This window comes from Psammomys obesus, unplaced genomic scaffold (assembly GCF_907164565.1).
Source record: "Psammomys obesus unplaced genomic scaffold, mPsaObe1.curated_primary_1811, whole genome shotgun sequence".
NCBI classification, from domain to species: domain Eukaryota; kingdom Metazoa; phylum Chordata; class Mammalia; order Rodentia; family Muridae; genus Psammomys; species Psammomys obesus.
In genome coordinates, this window is record NW_026585580.1 from 16,098,841 (window position 1) to 16,125,354 (window position 26,514).

Sequence of the window (26,514 nt, forward strand, 5' to 3'; positions counted from 1 at the left end):
CTTGCTGCTGCTCTTCCCGAGGATCTGAGCTCAGGTCCTGCTACCCACATCAGGTGACCAAGGACCTGTATCTCAGCTCCCAGAGATCCAGTGCCATCTTCTGGGCCCTTCAGGTACTGCACTTATGTACACACACACACACACACACACACACACACACACACACACACACACACACGCACACTTAAAAACAGTGAAATAAATCTTTTTTAAAAAATAAAGCTATTTGATTTATTTTAAAATTTACTTGTACTCCGAAGAAAATTACACCTGTAAATAGTTTTCTTTAAATCTGATCATTTTTATAAGCTTTCAGTGATTTACCGATTGATTTTTTTTCTTGTAGACAGCCATACTTTGAAAGCAGTGTGAGAGTGTCTGACTTCTTGATTTTACCAGAAAATCCCTTTGTGCCTGTATTCTTCTGTTTAAATCACCATAATAAAACACCATAGATTGGGGCCTTCAACAGTAGTGATCACTATTTTCAGAGCTGTGTGGGGTGGGTTTCTCGTAGGCTGCTCTCCTGAGCTTGTGGCCGGAAGCTCTCCTCTACCACAGTGTCCTCTCATAGCCTGCAAACTTGAAGGCTGGAAGAAAGCTTGAACGGCTGGAAGAGGGCTCTCTTGTACCTCCACTTAACCTCCTATTGAACGCTCTAGCTCTTCACAGATTTGCCAGGGCACAGACCTTCAACACAATATAAACCATGGAGGGCACAACACAGCACGGTGACAAGAAATAGTAAAAGCACAGAAATAATAAAAAAATAGAATTTTCCTTATAGCTTTATGCTTTTGAATTAACATTGCGAACGATACTTTAAGTCTTGTCTTGAATATCTAAAAACTAGTGTGGCCCAGATATGCATATGCAAATACACAGAAGGATCTGAGAATTAATATGGACACAGCATAAGTTTATTTTGAATTACGCATTGCAGTGGTTTATTTGAAAAAAAAATAGTGTCTCTAGACACAGAGCACGTGTGCAATGAGCACCTGGTGATAGACAACTGAGCTGCCACAAGCGTTTGCTACGATGTGCACATAGAACGTCTCGGTGCTTGCAAGTGGCTCACACCTGAAGCACTCATTTGCCTTTCATTCAGTAGAGACTTTCCGTCGGGCAATAAGTATATATTGATACCAGCAGCACAGTCTCCACTTGCTGCATAATGGCTATGAGTTATTCTTGAACTATAATTTTACATACTATAATAAATATAAGTCTCTCTACTTACTGCCAAATTACAAGAGGAGAAAAAAAATTGTGATGAAAGAGACTTCACAATCCCCATTCTGCTACAAATGGAAACTCTTGGAAGACACACCGTTTAAAGACATAATTCCTTCTGAACAACTCTCACTCAAGATTATTCTTTTGTAAAATAAAATATATGTTAAATGTTTTAGAATTTCATACACTGTATTTGCATCACAGTGACCATTCACATCTCTGTTTAACTCCAGCCAGGTCCATCTTGTATTAGTTAGGGTTCCCTAGGGGAACAGAACTCACAGAATTAATTTATCTGTATCTATCTATCTATCTATCTATCTATCTATCTATCTATCTATCTATCTATCTATCTATCATCTGCCTATTATCTATCTATCTATTTATATATCTATCTACTTATCTATCATATATCATCTCTCTCTCTCTCTCATGTGTGTATATGATTTATTAGAATGGCTTGGAGGCTGTGGTCCAGCTAGTACAACAATGGTCGTCTACAAACTGAAGGTTCAAGAATCAAGCAGTGTTCAGTCCATGAGGCTGGATGTCTCAGATTACAAGTGGGTCTTTCCACTTCACATGACTTCATTAAAAAAACAACAACACAATCCCTCATAAGTGGGCCCAGCCATTTGGGTGTTGGTTAATTCTGGACGTATCCAAGTTGACAACCAAGAATATCCATCACACATACCTACCCCTTACCACCCGAGCTTTGTGTTTGGTTTCTAGTTAAATAACCCACAGACTCCAATTTGTGCTTTCTGCACACTCTTGTGCGGGTGGGGGCATCCACTGGAGTTTGGTCACCCTATTAGGAGCCACGCCCTTCAAGAGAGCTGATTCTCTGTCCTCCAGAAGCTGTCTTCTCCGTATCCCCTCAGCTAGGAGTGGGGTGTGAGCTGGAATGCCGCTGGCTTGGCCTTGTGCAGCCTTACTCAGGCCACGGCCGCTGCCGTGAGCTCACGGCTGCACAGTCCTGTCATGTCCACATGACGCGTTTTCCGGCGTTTTCCGTGTGCTCCTCCTCAGCCTCTGGCTCCCCCCTTTCTGTCTGGTTCCTAAGCCGCGGGGGCTGTGTGTGTACATTCATGACCGAGTGCAGTCCTCAGTCTCTGAGTTCTGAGCACGCGTGGGCCTCTGCATTAACTGCTGACCGCTGCACAAGGAAACTTCTCTGACGGAATCTGAGGGCTGCCCTGCTCAAGACCGTGCTTAAAAAGTTCACTCATTTAAAAGGAAATCGGGCAAATTAAATCAGTTTTTAAAACAATTTTTAAAATCTGGAAAATACATCAAAGAAAAACAAATAGTAACATGTTTGAGGTATGTTGAAGAACTCTCTGACTATCTTGTAACCTCTAAAGGAATAAAATTAAATATATGCATAATGAAAACCCCTGAAATATGTATTGCTGTGGGTGTTACTGTTTTGGCAAGAAGTAGAAGAACTCGCTGATTTTCTTTCTCTCTGTCTCCTTTAACCCCCAAAGGGTTCATTTTAGAAAAAGTAATTTATCAATCCAAATCTCATAGGCAGGCTCAGCTGCCCTTGGGGTCAATTATTTGCTTTTGTCCTCAGGAGTTTGAATGACCTCTGGTGAGTTCCTTGATAATTTCTAGCTCCAGATTCCCCGTTCATAAAATCAGAACAGCATCAGGGTACTGTGGGTTTGCCCGGTTAGTTAGGAGTTAACCTACTTGAGATGATGAAAACAGATCCCAGCATGTAGAAGCTCAGCCCATAAAACCAAATTCAGTTTTATTATTTTAAGTAATCATTGTTGTGCTTTTAAACTTACTAACTTAACCTGAAATATTTAATGTGTCTGTAGAAATGAATCTTTAAAAAAAAATCTTAAAGAAGCAAATCTCCAACCATGATTATTTGTGTATTTATGTACTTACCTAGTTTTGAAAGGAGGTCTCAGCATAGCCCTGGCTGGCCTGGAACTCACAAGAGATCCCCCTGTCTCTTGTATCCCAAGCGCCAATATTAAAGAAATGCTCAATCACTCTTGCCTGAGTCTGTAAACAGTAATATTTTGGTTACTGAATTACTTTTTTAAAAAGATGTTTCTTTTATTTTTTGAATTAATAACATAGCCACATCATTTCCCCCTTCCCTTACCCCCCTGTAAACTTTCCCATTTATCTCTCTTTCGATTCATGGACACTTTTTCCATTAAGTGTTAATATATACATACATACACACATACATATATATATACACACACCTTTATATGTACATATTTAAACACACAAAGAAAACCTCCTCCGTCCATACATTATTTGTGTGTATGTTTTCAGGACTAATCGTTTAATATTGTAGACCAGTTGGTGTGCTGTTCCCTGGGGAAGACTATTTCTCCCTCTCTCTGCCTTCCTCAGTTGCCAGTAGGTCTTTGGGTAGGGCTGAGGACTCCCGGGGCTTTCCCCACCCTCATTAGCATATCTGTTGGCACCATTTTTGTCCAGCTCGTGTTTAGGCAGGGTGATGAATTACAATAGAAAAGTGAAATAATGACATCTTCTAATTGAACTTTGGCCTCCTGTAATGTTAGATCCAGGATTTTTTTCTCAGATTCACCAAAGACCAAGAGATAGCCTTTGTCGCTGTGAGAGAGTAAACAGTTTCTTAGGAAGCAAGACCTTATGCTGCAAGAGTTTATAGATTTGTGTCCAGCTCTATGATTTAGAAGGAAAGGAGAACAGGCCTATTCTGAGTCAGAAGGTTTTCTCAAACCATTATAGAATAACAATTATGACTCTCTGCTTCTTATTTTTATTACTGGCTTGAAAAAGATGACTCTACAATGCTTACAGCAGGCGGATATTATTCTACAAATAAGGGCCCAGCATGACATTTATGAGAAAACCCAGGTCCTCCTGCGCAAAGCTGATTGGTGCACAGCCAATGGGCTCCAAGATGCTGCCAATAAAGGCGCCTACTGCCCTGGGCTGGGCAGATGCAGGGCAGAGGGCCACCGCTGCCCCTGTACTCCGGGGAGATGCTCATCACCTCTCTGAACAGCACACATCTGTGGTCTGCAAGGAGAAGCCAGACAACGAAGATGGAGCACCTGCTTCCCCAGTTCTGTCCAGTCCTGGTCGTCTGCTGCTTCTGTATGCTGCAGATTCCGCCCTCAGGTAAGGGGACTGCCATCACACCCACCTGACCTGAGCTCTGTGGAGGACTGAGACAGATCTTTACCCCTCAGAGTAGTTCCCAGGGGAGTTGAGCGTCCTTCCTTCACCTACCCTCACATCTGCCCTTGTTTCCAGGCGCGGCACTTGCGTCTACCCGGAATGGTGGACACAGCGAGATGCCACGGCCTTTTATCCAGAGATACTGGGATTAAACAACTCTCACCCCAGGAGTGCTGAAGGGCATGGTCTCCGTGTGAGTAGGGGAAATCCTGGAGATGAGAGCACAGGAAGAAAACTGGGTTTACACCCCCCCTGGCCCTAAAGCAGATGAGCAGCTGAAGAGAGCAGAAAGTAACTACACAGACAAAAGAAACTGCTCCAGGGAGTAGGTTCTCCAAGAGCTGGGGACCAGAAGGCCCTCATCCTCCAGCCCCTGAGAGCTGTCCGAGGTTCTGACCATGAACTGCCTCTCTGATTTCTGAGGAGCAATTTGTAGGGAGCCAGGAGTGGGCGTAGGCTCTGAAGTCCTCAGCCAGGATCAGATCACCATCTCCAGGCAATTTGTCACAAAGTTCAGGAAACTAGGCCATTGATGAAAAGCCACGATTGGAAGCAAGGACTATTGCAGAAACTTGGACTTTTTTTTCCATGAGAATTTTGATTTAGAGGTGTAGGGAACATTGAGAAAATATGCTGTGTTTGTTATCAGCTTCTTCAGAATGCCAGGTCCTCCCTGTGGCTTACCAACTGGCCTTCTAGATTCTAACTTTAAGCTCACTGCCTGCCCAGGACAACCAGCTGCTGTCCCTCCGGCCTCCTATAAAAACTTGTTCATAGTTTGCCTTTGGAATTTCAAGTTCAATGTCATTGTCTGCACACACACAGCCACCTCCCTGTTTCTCCTACTTGATTTTGTTTTCCGAGGAGCCGGTCCTGTCAGCTTCATCTTCGTGTTAGCACAGACCTCTCAGCAAGACCTTGTGAGGCTGGTTTGCAGGACTTTGCATTATCAAGTGACCACAACCATCAAAAATATCTTTACATTAAGCTGTGACGTGATCACATCTGACTTAAGTCAGGCATTTTGTCGGGGTCTGTGGGGGGTACACCAGAGTAGATGAACGTTTCTTGCTTGGGATAGTTCTCAGTATAACTTAACACATACAGAGGTTTCAGTGTTTCTGGAGAAAACTATATGCACCTTTAATCCTGCTTTACCTTCGTCATTTCAAGTGAGGCCATTACTCTTCAAGGCATGGACATCTTGTTTAAATATGCCGGAATATTGCCTTAGTTTTATTGCAGAGAGCAAATAACACAGTGCATGTAAACATATGTGCATACATGTATGTGAGTTTATGTATGTATGTATGTATGTATGTACATTTGTTGTTCTTAGAATAAACTACTCTTGAGCCATATAGTCCCTGTTCCACATTTTAAGATATACAAATTCAGGGCATTATACGTACTTATTTAATCGTAATTTGTTAGTGCCAACCTACCAGGATTCTTTCAACTACACAAACCTCTGGGTGTTATATCATGTAAAGTGTTCTATCACGTGTAAATGAGAAGCTGTGTTCATTGAGGTCAGAGGAGGGTGGAAAGATCCAACTGCGTGCCAGCAGCAGCTCTCTCCAGAACTCCACCGCTGGAGGGCTGATGATGGAACGGAGATGGGTACCTGCATGTCTTAAAAGTCCTGATTAGATGCTCATCCTCTGCCAACATTACTTTCTGATATTTGATCCTCACAAATTTCGCCAAAATATACACTTTCTTGCTCTCTCAGTGTTTTCTCTTTCTTTCTTGACTTGCTAACAGATGGACTAGAAACACCCATTAAATTGAACACATTCCATTTTAAAATAATGTTGTTCCTCATCTTGGATTCAACAGCACCAGGTAGAGGCAGCTCAACTCTCTCTCCTCTCAGCAGGACCTCCTGTCAGTCACCTCTCGACGATGCTTTTGCTCAGCTCGGTGGCAGAGCCCATTGAGACTGCTGTGTATTTTTACAGCCCGGGTGCAGAGGCAAATCTGTGCCGTCTTTCTGGAAGTGATGTTTTCGTTGTCTTTTGTTGTAGGGGTTGCTCAACCTTTAGCTGACCCTCCTGACAGCTTGGACATGGTGGAGCTTGAGGTATGCTTTTATGCAGCTCTGTGAGATTTGCATTTAGCCTTGGCTTTGAAATATCATGTGGTTAACCGTTCACTTAAAACTATTTTAAGATCAGATATTTGGCTGCAGCAAAAACTCACTGTGATGGCAGCATGGCCTCATTTAAGACATCCTGTGAATTGAGTTGAAATTTGCTGCATTGTATGGGGAGATAACTCCAGGTTCATAAATGGAGCAATTTTAGAGTTTTAGAGAATTCTACTGGCTAAAGAATTTATTCTCATATTTGGTTTCTTTTCCTCGTTTTGTCTTTTAGCAACTGGTCTACTTTCTGAACCAGGGGGAAACACTTTCTAGCCAACCCAAGGTAAAGATAATACACATGCTAGCTCCCTGGAGGTACACCAGGACATATGTCGACACTGTAACTTAGGATTAAGATGACTGGCTGCTTACTAGCGAACGTGTGTGTGTAAGTGCATGTGTGCATAGTTTCAAGAAAATCAAATTTCTCCATTTCATATAAATTACCACAAAATACTAGTGCTTCATATGCATTTTAAGGTTAGGTCATCTATATATAAAATTAATTATATGTCATGACATTTACTATTATATCTTATAACTTGATGCATTGTGGTAAACAGTTCTCCAAATGCAGTAGATCTCATGTAGAGGACTACGCCTAGCAGTATCCGTAGTAACCACAATAAAAGTAATTCAGTGGATGCAAAGTCTTGGTCTTGGATAGTTCACAGCTCTCAACATTGCCTCTCAGTTTTCGCCTTGAGTACCATCTCACCTGCACCAACTTCGCCAATCTGCAGCATCGCACAGTCTGGCCACACCCAACACCAGACCCTTTAAATCTCTGTACAAACTTTCCTTCAACTAGAATCATCTCTGCCTCCCTCAGAGCCTGTAGTTACAGCCCAGGCCCTCAAACTCCTCAACCCTGGCCATGTCTCAATGGCTCTGTGCTTTAGTTGGCTTGTCACTCATGTGATTGCTGTGACAGCTCCAGTGGCCTGAGGGCTGAATGTTTTAACATGCGTGATGTGCTTTCACCATCGTCTACAGCGTGGAGAGCGACGGCCTCAGAATGCCTTTGTCCCAGCCACTTCTCCCTCACACCCCAAGTGCTGCCATCTCTCTCAAACGGCATGAAGAAACTGAACATTTTGCGTCTTGCTTTCAAGTGACCACTATGCATAGGTTTGGAAATGATTGTTGTAAGCATTGCCCTGATATCTGGACCAAGACTCAAGGTGAAAACTCAGAGATGCCTGCTGGAATACATTTCCTTTGCCATTTTCATTTCCCCAAACCCCATCTACCCATGATTTCTGGTGACAGAGCAAGTAGCTGCTCAGTGAACAAAACTGCCAGTGCTTTCAGATGTGAAGGAAGAGGTAGTGGCTCTTCCTGGCTTCATTGTTGCGCCCAGCTGTCCTGTGCTGGGAAGACTTGCTGGAGGTCCTGATGTACTCGCTACGCACAGGCCAGCTCTGTGTCTGCAGGAGACAGCTGTGTTCAAGCAGCTCTGGGGGTGGCTGTAGTCCACAAGCAAGGACACCTGCAGATATTTGAGCTCCGCTTTGCTGGACACCACATGGGATCAGAAGGAATTTAAACAGGGAGGTGGTCCTGTGGATGGAGACCCACTTACTCATTAATCCAGAAGAGATGCTTGAGAACATGGAACCGCCAGGTGCTAGGGATGGGGTCATGACCCTCACAGAGCACCCTGTCCAATAATGCATGTGTTAGAGTTGGGAAAGTGGATGGAACTCTACATGAGTAAAACGTAACACATAGTTTTCCATCAAAAAAGAAGTTGAAAAGGATACATATGAAATGCGAGAAAGTGTGCTAGCATCTGGAGAAGAGTTGGAAAAACTGTGAATTTTTATGAAATGGGGGAAGGTTTTCCTCCCGATGATTGAAAAGATAAGAAGAGATAGATAAGGTGTCAAAGGCAACTTTGTTGTAAAGGCCTGTGTCACTATAGTCTAGACTCCACTGTTTTATAATACTGGAGCAAACCCAGCCAGGTGCAGAGCGTGACTCACACTGAAAACTCCATCCCGCTCCAGAGAAACGCCTCATAACTTTCTTCTCAATTCTCCTTCCAGGAAAACCAGAACCCATACAAAAGGGTGAGCACGTTTCCTACCTCATCCTCTGCGCTGTGTCGGGAGCAAGCGACGCTTGATGCTGAACACGCACAACGCCCCCCCTTTTTTTTTTTCTATTTAGTTTTTGTTTCACTACTCTAGGGCTCAGAAGCCACCACACCCAGCTAACTCAGAGGTCAGTGTGTTATGAACTTCCTGCATGATCCTCTTCTGCCTTCTGAATTTGTACACACCCACAGCCAAGTATTTCTTAGTCGGGGAACCCCTAGACACCCGTGTCCCCACTCCCTTCTCAGGGCAGCAAGAACTGTTTCTTTGCCATCACGGATGAGAGTGATGGACAATAGACAGTTCTGAACGGTTAGGAGATAAACTGCAGGAAGAGGAAATTGTTATCACGTACTTGAGCAGAAGTGCAAGAAGAGGCTGTAGAACCGCACCCCATCTCCGCTGCTCCCTATCGCTTCCCAGCGCCGCCTCCCACAGTGATGCGCTCATCTCCTGTGGCTGTCAGGGTGTGGACGTGCGGTGGGACTAGCAGCTCTGGGGCTGTCTTCAGCTCTGGGGCTCAAACCCCCGGCCTTGTGCTTGCTAGACTCTATCACCGGGTTACCTTCCCATCTGACCCTTTTTCTGATACAAGTTCTCACTGGGTAGACCAGGCTGGTCTTCCTCCTACTTCTGAAGCCCTGGGAGAGTCTTAAGATCTAGATTTTGGTTTTGTCACAGCAACTGAAGTTTTACCAGGGGAAAGCCATTTATTTACACACTTAGGGCTCTCAGTCTTCAGGGGGGGTCCTTGAAATTGTCAAATACTCAGAAAAAATATGTTTCCCCCAAGAGGCAAGGAGCCCTCGATGTTCTAGGTCTAGGGGTGGGATTAGATAAAGAGGGAGCAGCTACCAAAAAGCATAAAAGAGCAAGGGAAGGGGAGAGGCCGCGAGGAGCGAAGCACCGGGCAACTGTGAGGGCTAGAGGACAGACGCCCATGCCTGAGAGTGCGCAGGCAGGTGCAGTCAAGGGGTGCAGGATGGGAGGGGCCCAGGGCACGGAGTGCTTTGAGTACAGGACAGAAGGTTAAGGCCAGTGAGCAACTGACTGGTCCTAAGGGGAGATTTCTAAGTGCTGCGGAGGAATTGAAACCTGTATCAAGGCAATCAAGACCTTTATTGAAAACATAAACCTTTCCAGCTCAGGCTCCGGCATTGATTCTTCCCTGGAAATTAAACCCATTTGTAAGAGAGGCGGGTCAGGAAGCGTGCGCGCGGCTGGGGCGCTCCACGGCTCAGGCCTCACAGCGCCCCTCTGTTGCAGTTCGCCCCGGTGCACCCCTTGATGCGCCTGGCTGCCAAGCTCGCCAGCGGAAGGATGAAGAGGCTGCTGCGCTCAGTACGTGCTCCTTTCCTCCCACCGCGGTTCCGTGGTGTGCATGCTGGCAAAGGTGCACTGTGGCCCCGTGTGGCTCCTTTGTGTTCCTTCCGCGAATCCCCGTCTCCAGTTTCTGGGGGGGAGCTGTGGGCTGAAACACTGCTCCCTTGACCCTGCCCTTCCCGTCTGTAACCCCGTGTTGAGGGAGGGACCCTGTGGTCCAGCGCCATCCCATCTCTTCCTTAACTTGCTTCGGCCTACGTTTTGTTTTTGTTCTGTGTTCCTTTTTAATTCTCTTCCTTTGTCAAACTATTATTTAAAAATATATATTAGTTAAAGTTTTGTTACACGGCAGCAAAATAATTAGTGAAGAAACATTTCTTTTGGCTACCTTGAGCCCAAGTACGCGGCCAGCATATGCTGTTTAGTCCAGAACCTTCCTAGCCTTAGATCCGGAAGTCCGGAGAGCACTGGACTTGCTCGGCCACTGGGACACCGTCTGGGCTGCCTGGGCTGCCTGGGCTGCCTGGGCTGCCTGGGCTCCCTGCACACAGGCTTCTGAGGCCACGCTAACCCCATTCTTAAACCAGGTTGTAGCCAAAGCAGACTGGCGATGCTGACCCTGAACATTTGCTTAAACCAGAAGTTGGGGTTATTCAGGCTTGTAAGCAAATTAAACATACTCGCATCCTAACCTGCACCTCAGATGGAGTGAGTAGCTTCCCTTGGAGAACTTGTGAGTGTTCCACTATCCGCAGCTCTTTTGCAGGAAGGGCCACCACCACGGTAGGGCAGCTGTGAGGCTGATGGTTCCTGATGAATTACCTTATACTTCATTTCTTTCCAGGATTCCGGGAAGGCTACCGTGGATTTTCCTAACAAGGCATGTGAACCTTGTGAGAACGCTCATTTCCCGAATGCTCTAGAAAGAAGGGCAGGGAAGTGCCTGGATTCTGCAGTCCTTCCAGCCCCATTTGGATAGAACAGACCTACCCCAGAGGACCCCAAATATCTTCTTTCAGCACTGAAGTTGGGGGTTCCCTAGGCTTGTCCCAAGGTAGAAAGTGATTATGGCTAAAGCCTCACATGACTCATTGTATGCCTCACATATTTCATTCCAATCTCACAGCCGAGTCACTTGAGCCATCTGTCACGAGGGACTTGACCTCTCGGGTTCAGGGGCACACACGCCATTGTGCAAGCTTAGAGAGAGGAAGCATGCCTCTGCCAGTGCCAAGCCCACAGACCAGTGACTCTCAGACTTGAGCCTGCACTAGAATATGAAATTGGAATAGTTGGGCTTCACCCTGAAATATAATAGGTCTGACTGAGGTGGGCTCTGAGAATTTTCATTAATAACAAGCTCTCCAGATATCTTTATGGTGCTGGTCTGAGACCACCCTTTTTGAAACCTTCTCTGTGGACATTTTGAAGGACCTTTGACTTAGAATGTGACTACATAACAGTTTGTGTTTTTGTGTTGCAGGATCGCACTACCTCCTTGGGGCGGCCATTTTTCCTTTTCAGGGTATAATGGATTTCCGTGTTTCTGTTCTAACGGTATTCACTGCCGTCTTTCCAACCTCCAGAACCAGATGGGCACGGCTCTCCTCCACTGAGGGTGTGGCTCAGCCAACGTCTCTTACAAACTTGCAAGGGATAACAGAGCAACAAGACATAGGCTGAGCATGTCCATAGTCTAGGAGCTTGGAGGGCAAAGGGGAGGGACTCCTGTTGATGGACAGATACTGGGTAGACTGGAGTCCGCAATGCCAGGCATTACATTCCAGGATATGTGACCGAAAACCACATTGATGTGGGGAGTTCAGGTGCCATGTCCCTTCCCAAGTGGCAGAAAGGCCCTTGCCAAGGTCATGGAGTTTTCAATTTTGTTCTATTTGTTAACTGCACACAAGGCCTTAGCTTCTCAATATTTGCATTCAAAATATGAATGCATCCAACTAAATACATGTCCACTCCAAGCTGTATTCTGTGCATCACTGGTATCCTGCAGAAAAAAAAAATATGAGACTAGAAGACTCCCCCAGCCTTCCCAAGGATCCACAGCTCACAGTGGCTCATCGCACGCTCGGGGAAAATGTCATGGAAAATGCTCCCTGTCTCTTTCGTTTGCCTCACATCCTTGGCCACGGGAATCCTTACTACTTTTCCCCACTTTGTATCTTTTTCACTTTCATGACTGATTCATATGTTGTTTTCTGGGAAGAATGGGGGAAGCAGTAGGTCCCTGCTGTGTCTCCAGGCTGGGAAGTCTGGGGAGTAGACACCTCTCACCATGAGTCTAAAGGTGGAGGTCGGGTGGGGAATGGGCGCCGTGTCCCTGAGAGCGGTGAAGGGCCTAGATTACCCCCGAGAGGACGTAGGAGGACTTGCCATGTAGGTCTCCAAGGATGGGAGTGAGAACTAGTAAGAAAAACAAGGCCTTTGTGTTCAGGAGTGAAAAACAGTCCAAGCACATGTGTTGATATTTTTAAGACTTTCTCCTTCACATTTTTTTCTTTTCAGCCAAGGAATGGAAGATACTCCAACAACAGAGTCCAGTAGATGGCAAGGTTTGCTTCATTGCAGCTTTTCTATTCTATGCAAGTGTTCTAAATCTGCCTTGCAGGTAGTAGAGACAGAAGGCGGGTGCTATTGTTCAAGGAAAGGACTCCACCCTCCACAGCACCACAGACCCTCAGCCCAGGCTGTCAGAAACAGGCTGCCCCAGTAGTGTCACCAGCCTCTGCTTTCACACCTGGCCTTGGGAAGTGTGTTGTTTCTAGATAGAGTTGTAGTAGAAAATGAAGCCTCATGTGGCCCCAGTTGCCTTAAACCCCTCCCTCCAGCACTTGGCCTTTACCAGGAGGAAAACACCACCCTGGTATGTTGAGATGGTAGCGCCAAGGAGGCCTTTGGACAAGGCGGTCCATGCAGGGGGCAGCTCTAGCGTGCTCTGTGTCTCCCGAGGGTCCTGGTCCTAGGAAGCTGAGAGCATTGCCAGCATCAGAGTGCTAGCAGTCCAAAGTGCCCGAGGCAGCTGCCCTCATCTTGGCAGAGGGGATTAGGCAGCAAAAACAGGAGTAATGTGTTCCTGAGGCCAAAAGATCTATGTAAATCCAATAATCTAATCAGGCACCAAAAATAAATATCCTTAGTGCCAATGGTAAGGAGGTCAATGTAGGAATTTGTGGCATACGTCACATCACCGTGTGACTGTAGAATGTGTCCATAGTGACTTGCATTTGGCCCTCCTCGTGGTCCTGAGGGTGGCTGCACTTACACCGAGCACACCTTTTGTTTGGCAGAATCTGGCGGCACTGGAGAGCGCACATCTTTGGAGGGAAGGCCAAGTTGTTTCACGTGGATATTTAACGACACTTCTGTTGTTCCGTGCTGTCCAAAAGACTTACTCATACAAAAAATAAAGCAACACTGATGTATCATCCTTAGTTTTGTTGGAAGGGTGTGGGAATAGGTACATTACACGAATTGATTTTGAAGGAATTACTAATTTAAGTGTGGAACAAGACAACTAACTTGCTGGTGATTGAGCACATGGATTTGGGAAAAGCTAAGACCCTGATGTCATCCTAGCTCTGTTTTCTAGCTGGGTGACTTTGGTGCATTGGTCAGATTTTCATTTCCTAGTAAATACCTGATGTACATCAATTAGAAGCAGGGGACATTTCCTTGGGGTAGGGGTTCCCTTCCATGCGGGCTGCTTGGAATCTTGCTTTGGCTCTGTGGTCTCAAAATACATCATGAGGAAATCATACGACAGAAGAGATTATCTACCTACCTTGTGGCAGATGGGAATCAAGAAGCGGGAGGAGACAGGGTCCCAATGACTCCTTAGACAGCAGGGCTCCAAACGAGCAGCTCTGCCCACCAGGCCACACCTCTTACCCTTCCACTATTTTCTTGTAGCAGTACAGACTCGTGACCAAGCCCTGCATAGGAATCTTTGGATAAGGGGCATTCCAGAGCTAAACTGGATCAGTTGGGTAGCTCACTTCCATTCCTGTGCCTCAGTTTCCTGCTCGGAGGAATAGATTTTGTGAAAATGACACCCTCTAGAGCTTGATTTCGTGAGAACTCAAGAGCTGGTCCACAGAAGGGTGTGGAATTGCCCCACTGCCCATTCGTTGGCTCTAATTTTGCTTGAAAGGTTTTTCACTCTACTGTACATACCAAGCACTGTCCCTCCACAGCCCCTTCCCTATTGCTGGCATCAAGATGTTAAGGAAAAAGGACTCCAGTTTGCTGGAGAACCGTGGGTCCTGGGCCTTTGCTTCTCTGGGAACATTCTGGAGACCCTCAAGCACAGCAGGGGGTGGTGCGGAGGTGTGTGCAGCTTGAGGGGCTGTGTTAGTTAGAATCGCTGTGTTCTTAGCATTTCTCGGCCTTGGTCCCAAGTCTGAGGCTCATTGTTTGAGGATCCCCCCAGGAGACCTCCTGAGATGGCATGACAGGAACGGAGGGCAAATCAGCCTCCAGCCAGTGTTCACCAGGGCAGGGACAAAGCCACGCCTATGAGGTGTACCAGGTGTGCCCTTAGAGATGAAGGCTCTCTTGCCAAGGCCTCTCTGGTGATGTGGAGCAGAAGCAGGCTTTGCCTCCATACACAACCTTTTGTCCACATCAGTCTGGCAAGGATAAACCAGCGGTCCCCAAAGCAGTCTTGAAACTCTACCAAGCTGCAACTTCTGTGTAGAACTGCTAGTCTCCAAGGACAGTCCCTTGGCATGTTCCCAAAGGAAAGATCCATAAAAGAAATCCCTTCATGCCACGAGTCCCTTCTCGTTAGTTTCAGCGCTGGGTGCAGGTGAAGTCTGCACATGGACCACGCCCATCTGCTTGGCGCTGACAGCCACCACACTCAGGTCCTTGCATGGGGAGACTGCAGCCCTCCACAAAACCAGGGGTGCATGGCCGGGAAAGGACGGTGCATGGGATTCTTAGAACCTCGGAGCAGGTAGAGGATTCCTCGGTCCCAGAGCCCTGCCCTCTCATTGGCTGCTAAAGAAGAGGCTAGAAAGGCTGAATAAGACTGGTCAAGGCCACAAGACGGATGATGGCATGTCTGGCAGAAGTCGTTTGCTTAAAAGCTGAATTGCTTTGCGAACTCCGGTATTCCTACCCTCAGTTAAAGTCCTGAGACTTTCATGATGAGTGAACCAAACTGGGAGGCTCAAAGCAATATTTACTCTTTTTGTAAAAGATTTATTTATTTTATGTGCATTGGTGTTTTGCTTGCATGTATGTGTGTGTGCGCTTCATGCATGCGTACTGCCTGTGGGGGTCAGAAAAAGCCCTAGGCTCTCCTTGAAAAGGAGTTACAGGTGCTCCTAGCTGCCATGTGGGTCCTGGGAACCAACCCTGGCTCCACTGGAAGAGCAGTGAGCACTCTTAACTACTGACACATCTCACCAGCTGCTGGACCTGGCCTTTGACTAGAGCAGACACTTAGAAGCTGCTTTGCTAGCGCACTAACCCCACGCTTGGGCCCACGGGGTAACTGAAAGCACCTTTGCTTTCGTTTTGCATCTCTTTCTCTTTTATGTCCATGCACAGATAGGACAGTTATTCAAGGAAACCTGCAGTCATGGCAATGTAGTATAAGGCCCACCCCTGGGAAGCAAAGGCAGGAAGATCAGGGATTCAGGCATCCCAGGTTATTCAGTGAGTTCAAAGACAGGCTGGGCTATGTGAGAGTCTGTCTCAAAACCAAAACAAACTCAGGAAGCAGAGGCAAGCAGATCTCTGAGAGCTTGAGGCCAGCCTGGACTAAAAGTGAGTACCAGGACAGGCAGAGCTGCATAATAGAGACAGACCCTGTCTCAAGAAACAAAACAGACAAGAACAACAACAGACGAACAAAACAAATGCTTATTTAAGGACGTGTCAGTCCGAAAAGCAGCGCTGACACACGACCTGTCTCGCGCTCCCCTTCAAGGCTCAAGGCTGAAAGCACAAAGGTGAGCGCATCAGCTGCCATGTCCTATTCCAGGGTCCCCAGAAGGTATCCAAGGCTATCAGCTCGTACTTACCTTCCTAGTGCCATGACCAAACACTACAACCAAGGAAACATATGAAAGGAGGCATTAAATTGGAAGCTCAGAGTGGCGGAGGGTCAGAGTCTGTGACTATCGTGTCAGGGAGGATGGCAACAGGCAGGCTGGTTTGATGCCGATCATTAGCCGATAGCTCATATCTGCATCCACAAGCATGAGGCGGGGAGAGCTAGCTGGGAATGATGAGAGCTTCCATAACCTCAGAGCCCATCCCCAGTGACACACCCACTCCAACCAGGGCATGCCTACCTCCTAATCCTTCCTAAACAGTTCCACCAACTTGGGATCACACATTGAATCGTCTGAGCCTGTGGGGACCATCCTCATTCAAACAATCACATCAGTCATTGCCCTAAACCTGAAAGTCACCTTGGGTTCCAGAGATGATGGAAGCTCCTGACAATGTCATCCCTATGAGGAAATCACTCAAGCAGGAGTGATCAGCTCTCAAGAATCAACTTGACGCCTCAAGCGGCAATGACTTCTTCAAGCCGCCTTGCAGATCCGGAACTGAGATGAAGATCGGCCAGACCACACTGTGAGCAGCGCTGCTTAAACTCCGGCCTCTTGCTCCCTGCTGAAGTCATTCTTATATTTAAGCCTAACTCTCTCTTATCAGTACCCTAAGATTTGGTGTCTGTACTGCCCGACAGGATTGAGGAGTCAATTTTTACTTTATTTTAATTTTTATTATTTTATATGTACAGATGTTTTGCCTGTATGCATATCTGTGCCAGACGCCAGGAGGATCTGGAACTGGGCATGTAAATGGTTTTGAGCCATTGCACGGGTGCTAGGAATCAAACAAGAGTCCTCTAGAAGAGTAGCCAGTGCTCTTAACCAAGGAGCCATCTCTCCAGCCCCAACAGAGAGAAAATCAGGGAAGTGGGACTATGCAGCGAAAGTTCCAGCAAAGGGAACGGCACAGGTGTGTCTTCATACCTTCTTTTGGCATAGCCTTTGTGACCCCCACACAGACAATATGCTTGCATACCCCGTCTCTCTCTCATACACACACTCACAGAGCAAAGTGACCTGTTTCCAAATTCCGCCTTCACACCTCACTCCTGTGTCATGACGAAAAGCACAGCATTGCATGCTTCAGCTTTCTTATTGTTTCTATGTGTCCAATAGTAGAAACTACTTGACTGGATTGTTCTGAGAGGTAAATACGTTATATGTGCGTGGTGTGTGTGTGTACACACGTGTGTGTGTGTGCGTGCGTGCGTGCACACTAGGTGCATATGAAGAGCAGTGGTTAATCCTGAGCATCGTCCCTCAAGAGGATGCCTACTTTGGTTTTTGAGACAGGGTCTCTCACAGGCCCGGAATTTACCAATCCCACCAAGCTAGTGAGCCCTAGGGACCCCCTTGTCTTTTCTCTCTGTGTTAAAAGTGTGTGTCACCACATACAGCTTTTCTACCCGGGCTCTGGGGAATCAAACTCAGGTTCTTGTGCTTCAGCAAATGCTTCACCGTCTCCTCATCACTCAGCACATTCGTTCAGGAATTTGAACATGCCCAGCACCCCGCTGCACTTGGCTTGTTCGTGATTGTTGCTACAGCCTGGGTCTGCTGGCTCAAGGAGAGTCTGAGGCCTTGTGCGGGGCACCCCAGCACTGGGCTTTGAAATGGCTCCTTCCCTGGCATCAGATTAGTCATCCGCCTTTAGGTGCACTCTAGTTTTCTCTCTTGTGGACTCTTGAACATAGTGGTTTAGATCCAAGCCGGGCTCGGCTCTGTCATCAGCTGTTACCTGTGAGACTCTGACAGAACCACCTAACTTCTCCAAGCCTGTTCTCTCACGTGTGAGCCGTAGAAGATGGTAAAGTCATAGGTAACTGCGCTGCTACGGTTAAACACAAGAACGAGTAGACGCTGTCAGTAAGTTGCTGTGCGCAGAGGTACAAACACTCAGCCCCCCAAGCTGCTGCTCTATCGTAGAAAACTTACCGTGAGTTTTTGTATCTGGAAGCCTGCAGCAGTTCTGTTTTCGAGGTACACACTCTTCAAGACACCCTAGAAAGTACTTTATTAAACCCTGCACTTCTGGAAGTGGTCTGTCAGAATCATGCTAATTTCTGCAGCATGTAAATTATAGACTGTCAGGGAGTTAACTTAGGATTTTCAGCTCTTTTATACCCCATGGCAACATCTCCTTCTGTCTTACAGGTTCTTACCAAGATGGGATAAACTGCCTCCATGTTCCGACTGATGGGGAATGACAGGAGGAAGATGAGAGGGAGAGTGGTAAGGATCAGACCATTTTGTGTGATGAGAGCTCAGTCACGTGGCCAAGCCTCCACAAGGAGCCTAGAAACAGAGATTGGCTGTGGCCTGCAGGAAGACCTGGAGGCTTTGTTAGCAGCTGGCTGGTCTCTGTTATGCTGGGACTTTTATCCTTGGGAGGGCGACAGAACAGATATGGAAGTTAAGTCCTTTCCTGATCTCTCACTTAAGGCCGAGATACAATTCAAATTCAGGTCCCACTGGCTCCAAAGTCTTTAGTTCTCACCACTGAGACTGTAAGTCGGGCGTGGTATTGTCCCTGGGCTGAGCGTAGCAGTGTTATAAGATGAGGGCACGGTGTTGATCTGGAAGTGAAGTCACACAATTACAACCACGATCATCATATCCCATGATTCATTATGTGTATAGGCTATTTCCCGTGTGAGGCAGGAGGTGGCTATGCCTGAGGTCATGTCTGATGTGGGACTAAGGCGGGCATAAAAATGGACAGCTGAGCTAGCATTTCAGTCGTGTTAAGAACGTGGGCTTCCGTAGTCTTCATAGGTGTGTTTGTGTTGAGTAGGATTTAAGAAGCATTTGTGTGAGGCACAGACTCTCTTAGAGAGCTGAAGGTTTTTTTTTTTTTTTTGTTTCTAGACAATTTTATTCTTATTGACTTCTATGATCTCTTCACAAACTCTTAGTATTTCAGTTTAATATTAAACCCATCCATTTGCTTCAAGAGATGAAGTCACTATCAATAGGATAGGAGGACAGGGCAGGGCTTCCGGATGCTGTTAGTATTTGTTTTCTGGAAGCTGGTACAAAAGAATTAAGGGAAATGATCTAACAAAACAGAGTCTAGGAGAGAAACAACTTCTGGGCATGACAGCTACGAGGATTTTGGAGTGCTGGGTGGTGCTGCGGTAGATCATGAGGCTATAGAACTGGAAGGGGAGATGGCCTTGACCTGTTTTACCTTCTATAACCTTGGCCTCAAACAAGTGACAAAGACTGAGGCACATTCACAAGAGAGTGATTTTATGTTCTGTTGGCACTTGAGCAATCGGCAGGATTGTAAAGTGGGTGACTTTTGTAAAACTGCGGCTGTAGGGTCCCCACTTAGCTGGCATACAGGGGTACTTTGATAACAAGATTCATATTGCACAGAATGAAAGGCTCAACATTGTTGTGGTTTAATGGACATGTAGGCTTGTCTCTGCAGCTCACCATGTGAGCTTGGATGACATGGGCCATCGGATCAAATCTTTCCTTTGCTCTACTCATTGCTCTGCTCTGCCCTGTGCTGGCACACCTGGTTGACAACAGCTGGCTCTACTTTGGTGACATGCAAGCCCCCACCCAGGGCTTGGAAATGGCAACTATCACTTCCCTACTTTGGAGAAGAATGGCAAATGGTAAAATACCATCTACCTATGAGTGTGCATGTTGAACAGCAGCCTTAGACTTAGAAGAGGAGAGAGGGCCTTGGTGGGCAGTCATCTGACTTACTGGACTGTGGTTTGGATTCCCTTAGGAAAAGGATTCCCTTAGTTCCAGGTGGTGATGCTGTGATCCAGATAGGCTGGAGCCAGAGGAGACTGTGGAGAGAGCAAATGCCTGGCAATCCTTTGACAGATGAGCTACCAGCAAGAGCCAGAATCCCTTCCCATTGTCCCCAAGAAGAACGTGGTGACTGCCCATTGAAACCTGAAGGTATGAGGAAGAGACTCCATCATCTCATTCTAAGGAAAGAAGGGCTGAGGAAAAGGGCCCATTGTCCAGGGACTGCAAGGATGGCTGGAAAACTGGAGGTGTCTTGGGAAGCCAGCATGAAGAAGCTGCACCTATGGAAGAGAGCCTGGGGAGAGAGGGCCAGTTGGGCAGCCCAGAGCCTCCAGTCCTGGATCTCTGTGTGACTGCTCTCTGAAGGAGTCAGAAGGGTTGGCTACAACTGTTCTGAAGTGAGTTGGGATCTTCAGTGTATGGGTGACTTGTGTAAGAATGAGCTGGTTGGTCCCTTCCTTTGTAATGAAGGGACGTGGTACTGGGTTACACAACTCAGCTCCAGCTAAGGGAGGGGAAGATTCTCCAGGGAGATGCAGACAAGGTAGGTTTCTCTTGGCATTTTCCTTCTAGTAGCTTTTACCCTCCCGACTCTATCATTATTATTTTAATCCCTGATCTGTCTTCTATCTCACATATAATATCAGGACAGGAATCCCCACTGTGTAAGTCAGTGCTACGCTCACCGCACAGTACGTGGTCAGTTTAACTTCAGTTCATTAAACTGAATTCCTATAAGGCCCTATGGTTGCTGCCAAACAGAAAGGCTTGAGCTGGCCCTTAAGAAGAGGCTGAAATCTAATGAGCTGCTGTCCTGGCCCAGAGCATCCAGGATGGGCAGAGTCAGCTCTCGCCTAAGGGTTTTAGGTAAGGCCTAGTCCACCGAGACTGCCTATCTGCAACCTGGCTACCCAGCCAAACTATGCCTGAGTGTTCAGACTGACAGCCTCACTTAGTGTCCTAGCCATCGGGACTCCTCAAAATAGAGCAACCAGGCTGCGGGCCTGCTCACACCTTCTAGCCACGGCAGCCACACATCTTACCAGCAGCTCTAGCCTCCACGGAAGAACAGACGGAACCATTTTCTTCCGTTCTCAGTCTCGCTGTCCTGCTCTCCCCCAGTGTCACTTCTTCCTCAGCTTCCTGGTTCTTTGAAGTCCTCCCTTACCCATGTTCTCGTCTCTAACCACTGCATATCACTTCCCCTTCCCTGAGGAGGGTGGTGAGGTGGGAGGCTGTGAGTGTCTAGAACACCCGGTGTTTCCGTGTTTCGGCTCCCTGTGGAGAACCTCTGCCAGCTGCCTCAAGCATTTCCGGGCCTCACCCCTCAGCCTCGGAGCTCTCGTTCTTATTGACAGAGGTCTCCATCACTTCATTGTAGATGCCCACACATTTGGTTTTTCTCCCCAAACACGTGTGAACTTCTCTGAGTGTATTGAATACCATTGAGTTCCTAGGATGGCATTTGCCTTACACAGGGCTCTGAACAAATATGTAAGTGGATGATTGAATGAGTGAACTCAGGGAGAAAAGTGAGGGCTTAGTCTACACTTGTGGTCTGAAGTAATAGCATAGTTTGATAATTTGGACAAACTCCATTGACCAAGTGACGAAGCTCTGAACTCCCATCTTGCTGCAGTTGCCTCTGTAGGTTTGATAGATGGTGGCAAACTCCAGAATAGTTCATAGCTTTAGAGACAGTTGTCTGATTCAGTGCAACTTTGCTGATCGTGGTTCATGGGTGACACTGTTGGGTCATTGGGCCTTGAAAGAAAATAATGAAATGGGAAGCCAGAGGAAGTGAGTTGAGGTTTAGTCAGAATCAAGCATGGACCAGTTGATTCATAGAAAAGAGTTGAAATTTGCCTTCTGTTTAATAGTTTGAGGTTAGGTTGCCATAGTTCACAGATGACCACTTCAAAAACAACAGCCTCTGGGTTCCTTCTCCGAAACATCTAAAACAGTTTAAAAACTCAAATGTATTCCAAAGAAACAAAGCCATTACCCTATCCCACCCCTCCAAATTCAGGCCCAGGGGTCGTTTTCTTTCCGTTAAGGTGCAGAAGGGCAAAGACAACCATGCACAAGCCTCTAGTCCAACAGACGTCCCTTACGGACTTGCTAAAGTGCTGCTGAAGGAGCTGTCAAGTGTCATTCCACAGAGTGAGATTTTAAAGCCTGCACTCCCCTGAAGGTTCTGGGGTGTAAACCCTAATCATCTTCCGGATAGCAATTCTGAGAAGAGCTCGTGTAAGTTGGGTCCTGTCCTCAGCCAGGATGGCTCAGCATTTGCATGCCCACAGAATCAATGAGTGTAGCAAAAACAAAAACAACAAACAAAGCAAAACAAAAAACAAAATATGCTACACCTGTGTGTGGTGGATAAGGAAGCAGTGGTCACACAAAGATGATTAAGGCCGAATTTTCCAACTATGCCGCCATCTTGGGAGATATCTTTTCTGTGGATTTTAAAGCTGAGTTTATCCAAATCTGTTTCTGTAGCTAGAGCCACAAGAAGACTGTGAGCTTCACTCACGGATATGTTTAAAGGATTCACTTAGCTGAGGATCCGCGTGTGCTCACATGCTAAGTGGTCTCCATTGGTTTATTTCTTAGCACACTTGGATCCTCGTTGTGACTGATGAAGAACATCCTCTTGCTGCAGTGGCTCTCGAACTTTAATGTGAATCTGAAGCTCTTGCCGAGGCTCAGCCGATGCCCCATCTCAGAGAAGAGGCAGCAGGCCTGGAGTAGAGGCCAGGATCTGTGTCATGAGCAAGTCCCTGCCCGTTTTCACAATGCTGAACTGTGCTTCTTACACCAACTTTCAGCGCTGTGCACTAAACACGGGCCTTGTGTTAGACAGGCACTCTATTCATACCTCTAGCCCTTACTGTTTGTTTTATGTTACTTTTCTAATGGTGTGTGTGTGTTTGTGTATATGTGTGTGTTTCTGGTGTGTGTGTGTATGTGTGTTTATGTATGTGTGTGTCTTTGTGTATTTGTTTCTGGTGTGTGTTTGTGTTTGTGTGTGTCTGTCTGTGTGTGTGTTTCTGGTATGCATGCATGTATGTGTGTCTGTGTGTGTTTGTTTCTGGTGTGTGTTTTTGTGTGTGTCTGTGTTTCTGGTATGCGTGTGTGTGTGTGTGTGTGTGTGTGTGTGTGTGTGTACCTGTGTGCATGTGCTGTGTGTATGTTGCATGGGATACAGATGTCCACCACAGAGGCCAGAGGAAGGCTGTAAGTGTCAGTTGATGCCTAGACACTATGCCACTGCTATAGACACCTAACATGGACCAAGATGGCTAATGCTGTGCACCAGGTTGGGGTGGGCTGTGGTGGGAGAGAGGAGGAAGAGGGCAGCTATGTATTAGACGTTGGCTGACTCCAATGTCTGCTACATAACTGTTCCTGGGAAAAGGCCAGTTTTTGTGTGATCCTTGTGGTCATAGACCTGTGCCTTTGCCAGCTTGCTTGTGTGTATCTCTGCCTGTAGATGCGCGCACATGCCTGTGCCAGCCTGGTGTGTACCTTGGTGCTTGCCTGAGGCTGCTTGTGAACAAGTATGTCTTATCTGATCTCAGCTCCTCATATTCTCTTCAGCTGCACAGGCTGAGACCTTCTTCTGTCCGTGACATCAGAGATCAGGCCTCACAGAGTGTGCCTGGTGTCCTCTTCTATCTCACTTCCCATCATTCTTTCAGAGGCAAGGTGCCTCCTTGAAGATGGAGTTCATATGTTTTTTTCTAAGTTAGCATCAGTAAGCCGCAGTGGCCCTTCTGGCCCTGCTGCCACCCCTTCATAGGTACCTGGGTGACCATGCTGAGCTTGTTACACCGGTATTGGATCTTATGGTACTGCAGACAAGTGCTCGTATCCACTGAGCCATCCTTCCAGCCCCAATCCATGTTTTCTTAAGACACCTTCACCCTGTGACTCAAGGTGGCCTCAAACTCAAGATAAACTCAAGAAACAGACAAGTGCCAATTCAGCAAAACTTATAGAAACTCCATTGAGTGGGAGCAGAGGAGATCCACGGTCATCAACACAGCGATCATGTCTCTTGTTCTACAGCTACCTCACAGAAGACCTCCTTCAGTGACCTTGGCAATCAAGAAGTGGCTCATGTCTGGCCTCTGGGGTAGAAGAGCTATTTGAGTTTTGACAGGCAATCAGATCTTATTGGCTGCATTGCCAAACCACGGTGGCTCTCAATCCTCACTCTCAACTCCCACTACACAGGAAGAGCATACAGTGAGGGCAGGGCCGTCAGTGAGGGGTAGAGCCATCACAGATCAATGGCAGTCTCTCCAGAGGCTCAGAAGATGAATGGCAGGCTAGCATTCACCGCACCTTCCCAGACTGGGGGTCTGTGCTGGGCAGGTCTGTCTGTCAGTGGCTTCCAATGGCTCCTGTCATCCGTGGCTCAGAAAGTCCACCGTAAGGAGCAGCAACACTGTGAACTCCAGCCTTCAGCGTCCTCTCCCCACCACTAACACGTCTCTTGCTTTAGGGGGGAGATCCAGAAGCAGCTGTTCCTCAGCGTTCCCCTTAGCTCCAGGGTGACAAGCTCCATAGCCCAAATGGAGGCTGGAGAGAACCTTGCCTTTCCCAAGAGGCCTGAATTCATTTCTGATGGCAGAGCAATTTATATTCCAAGGCACTGGCAGAAACGAATGGAACGGTCTGACACTAACAGAAACAGTCAGCAGAAGCTCATGGGGAGAGTCAAGCACGGAGGGGGATAAAAGTTCATTAACCACAGCCAACCCCAGGGTCCCAAAGACCACGCGCACACCCCAGGCTTGGTGGCAGCTGAGGAATGGCATCAGACGCTGCACCCTGTGAAGGGGTTTCAGTGGAGTAGTGCTCACAAGTCACTGAACAGAGAGAGGCAAACGGCTGTGGGGCATCAGTGTCGGGGTTTGCTGAAGCAGCTCTCTACCGGCCGGTTATCAAACAGTTACAAGGAAACACAGAAACAGGGAAGTGTGGCTAAACACACACAAAGAAAGCAGGCAGCTGAAACCACCTCTGCAGGGATGAGATGATGAGATGGGCGAAAAGATTCCACAATAGCTACTGTAAATAGCTCCAGTTATCTACGGCAGGTCTGGAGAGATGGCTTGGTAAACATGAGCACTGGCTGCCCAAGCCTGAGCCCAAATGCCCAGACCTCACATAAAAATGTGGACGTGGCTGTACACCCGTAAGCCCAGCATGTGGCGTGGGCAGACACAGGGCTATCCCAGGGTTTTCTAGCCACTGACCTAGCTGGTTTCGGGGAGACAGCCTGTCCCAAAGGAATATGGTGGAGAGTAATAGAACAGAATACTTGACTCTTCTGAACTCTGTGCGGACATACGTGTCTTCCAAGATGCACTTATCATACACACACACACACACACACACACACACACACACACACACATACAGGCATGCATGTATGCACACAGAGTCAAAAGTAAAAGAGTGTAAAGGAAAGTGTACTTAAAGATTAAAGGAAAATAAGATGGTGCTGTTCCATTAAACAAATAGTGTCAATTAGAAGACAGGAACCAATTTATGAAATCACAAGGTGCAGTGCTGTGATCGGAAGACACACAGGAAATGAGAAACTAGGAATGGGCTCACAGTGTGCTGAGGTTACACAAGAATCGATACACTTATGACCGGTAGAAGTTTAAGGAGGGGGAAAGCACGGTGGAAAATAGACAGACTCAGAGAAAGTCGAGGCACTATTGAAGACATGAGTCTACAGAAAATAAGAGAACCCAGAGAGGAGAAATTAAAAAAAAACAAAACCAGAAACAATGTGCACAAAATAATGCAATAATGTGACGAAACTCCCCGAATTTGATGATGCTAATCTAATAGATAAAACGCTCCATGAACATCAAGGAAGACGAAGAGAATAAGGAACCCATACTCAAACAGTAAGGTGAACTATTAAACGTCAAGTAAGAAAGCCTTGGAGTCAAGAAGAAAAACGCATCACAGGCGTAGTGAATCCTGAAACCACTGTCCGTTTATTCTCCCAGAAACAGCAGAGGCAGGAAAGCAGTGGGACGGTGCCGCCAAAACGACGAAGCGGAAACACTGTGGGTCATTAATCACCTCCAGAGAGGGCATCTTCCGAAACAGAGGAGAAGCAGGCAGCACCGACAGGATTTTGAGGGCAGGGGAGAGCCATTGAGCACACTGTACCATAAGAGCTGGTACATAAGAGTGAGCTTTGGATGGATCCTTGCAGAGCCACCAACTGTGCAGACGGTTGCGCCGTGATGGAGGATACAGCTGTGTGGGCAGCTGTGTGGATCTGGGGACGAGGGGCTGAGAGGAAATCTGTCTGTGCATTTTCCTCTTTACGTTGTTGTGAACACAAAGCTGCCCTAAAAATTAGTTTTTAAAAATGTAAAAACAACCCCCCCCCAAAACCTGAAATTACTAGAGGGAAATGCCTCAAAACAGAGTCATAGTCATAAGTCTTTCTGAAAAATCTCTCCAATAGGTTGGGAAATAGTAGCAAGACCTGGAAAGTGGAATTGTATAAAACGTAAAGGCTTCTGCTGACAAGCCTGACAAGTCACGTGACGGAAGAGGGTGCTGACTCCCTCAA

At 46.9% G+C, this 26,514-nt stretch overlaps 1 protein-coding gene across 1 annotated transcript; it reads left to right on the forward strand.

Annotated features, from left to right (window-relative positions):
• Positions 1 to 4,243: 4,243 nt before the first annotated feature.
• Positions 4,244 to 13,451, forward strand: Nms (neuromedin S). The gene is made up of 10 exons (XM_055608043.1): positions 4,244 to 4,392; positions 6,483 to 6,538; positions 6,834 to 6,884; positions 8,653 to 8,676; positions 8,777 to 8,830; positions 9,970 to 10,044; positions 10,871 to 10,965; positions 11,458 to 11,551; positions 12,550 to 12,596; positions 13,332 to 13,451. Exons 1-9 carry the CDS (start codon positions 4,254 to 4,256, stop codon positions 12,586 to 12,588), a joined length of 627 nt encoding a protein of 208 aa, XP_055464018.1. The 5' UTR covers positions 4,244 to 4,253; the 3' UTR covers positions 12,589 to 12,596; positions 13,332 to 13,451.
• The last annotated feature ends 13,063 nt before the right edge of the window (positions 13,452 to 26,514 follow it).

What these genes read in the sequence shown, in the direction of transcription:
- Nms (XM_055608043.1), top strand. Translation starts at nt 4,254, where the DNA reads ATGCTCATCACCTCTCTGAACAGCACACATCTGTGGTCTGCAAGGAGA. An exon ending in GCTGCAGATTCCGCCCTCAG is followed by an intron (nt 4,393 to 6,482) that starts GTAAGGGGACTG and finishes CTTTTGTTGTAG; the next exon opens with GGGTTGCTCAACCTTTAGCT. An exon ending in TGAAGAGGCTGCTGCGCTCA is followed by an intron (nt 10,045 to 10,870) that starts GTACGTGCTCCT and finishes ATTTCTTTCCAG; the next exon opens with GATTCCGGGAAGGCTACCGT.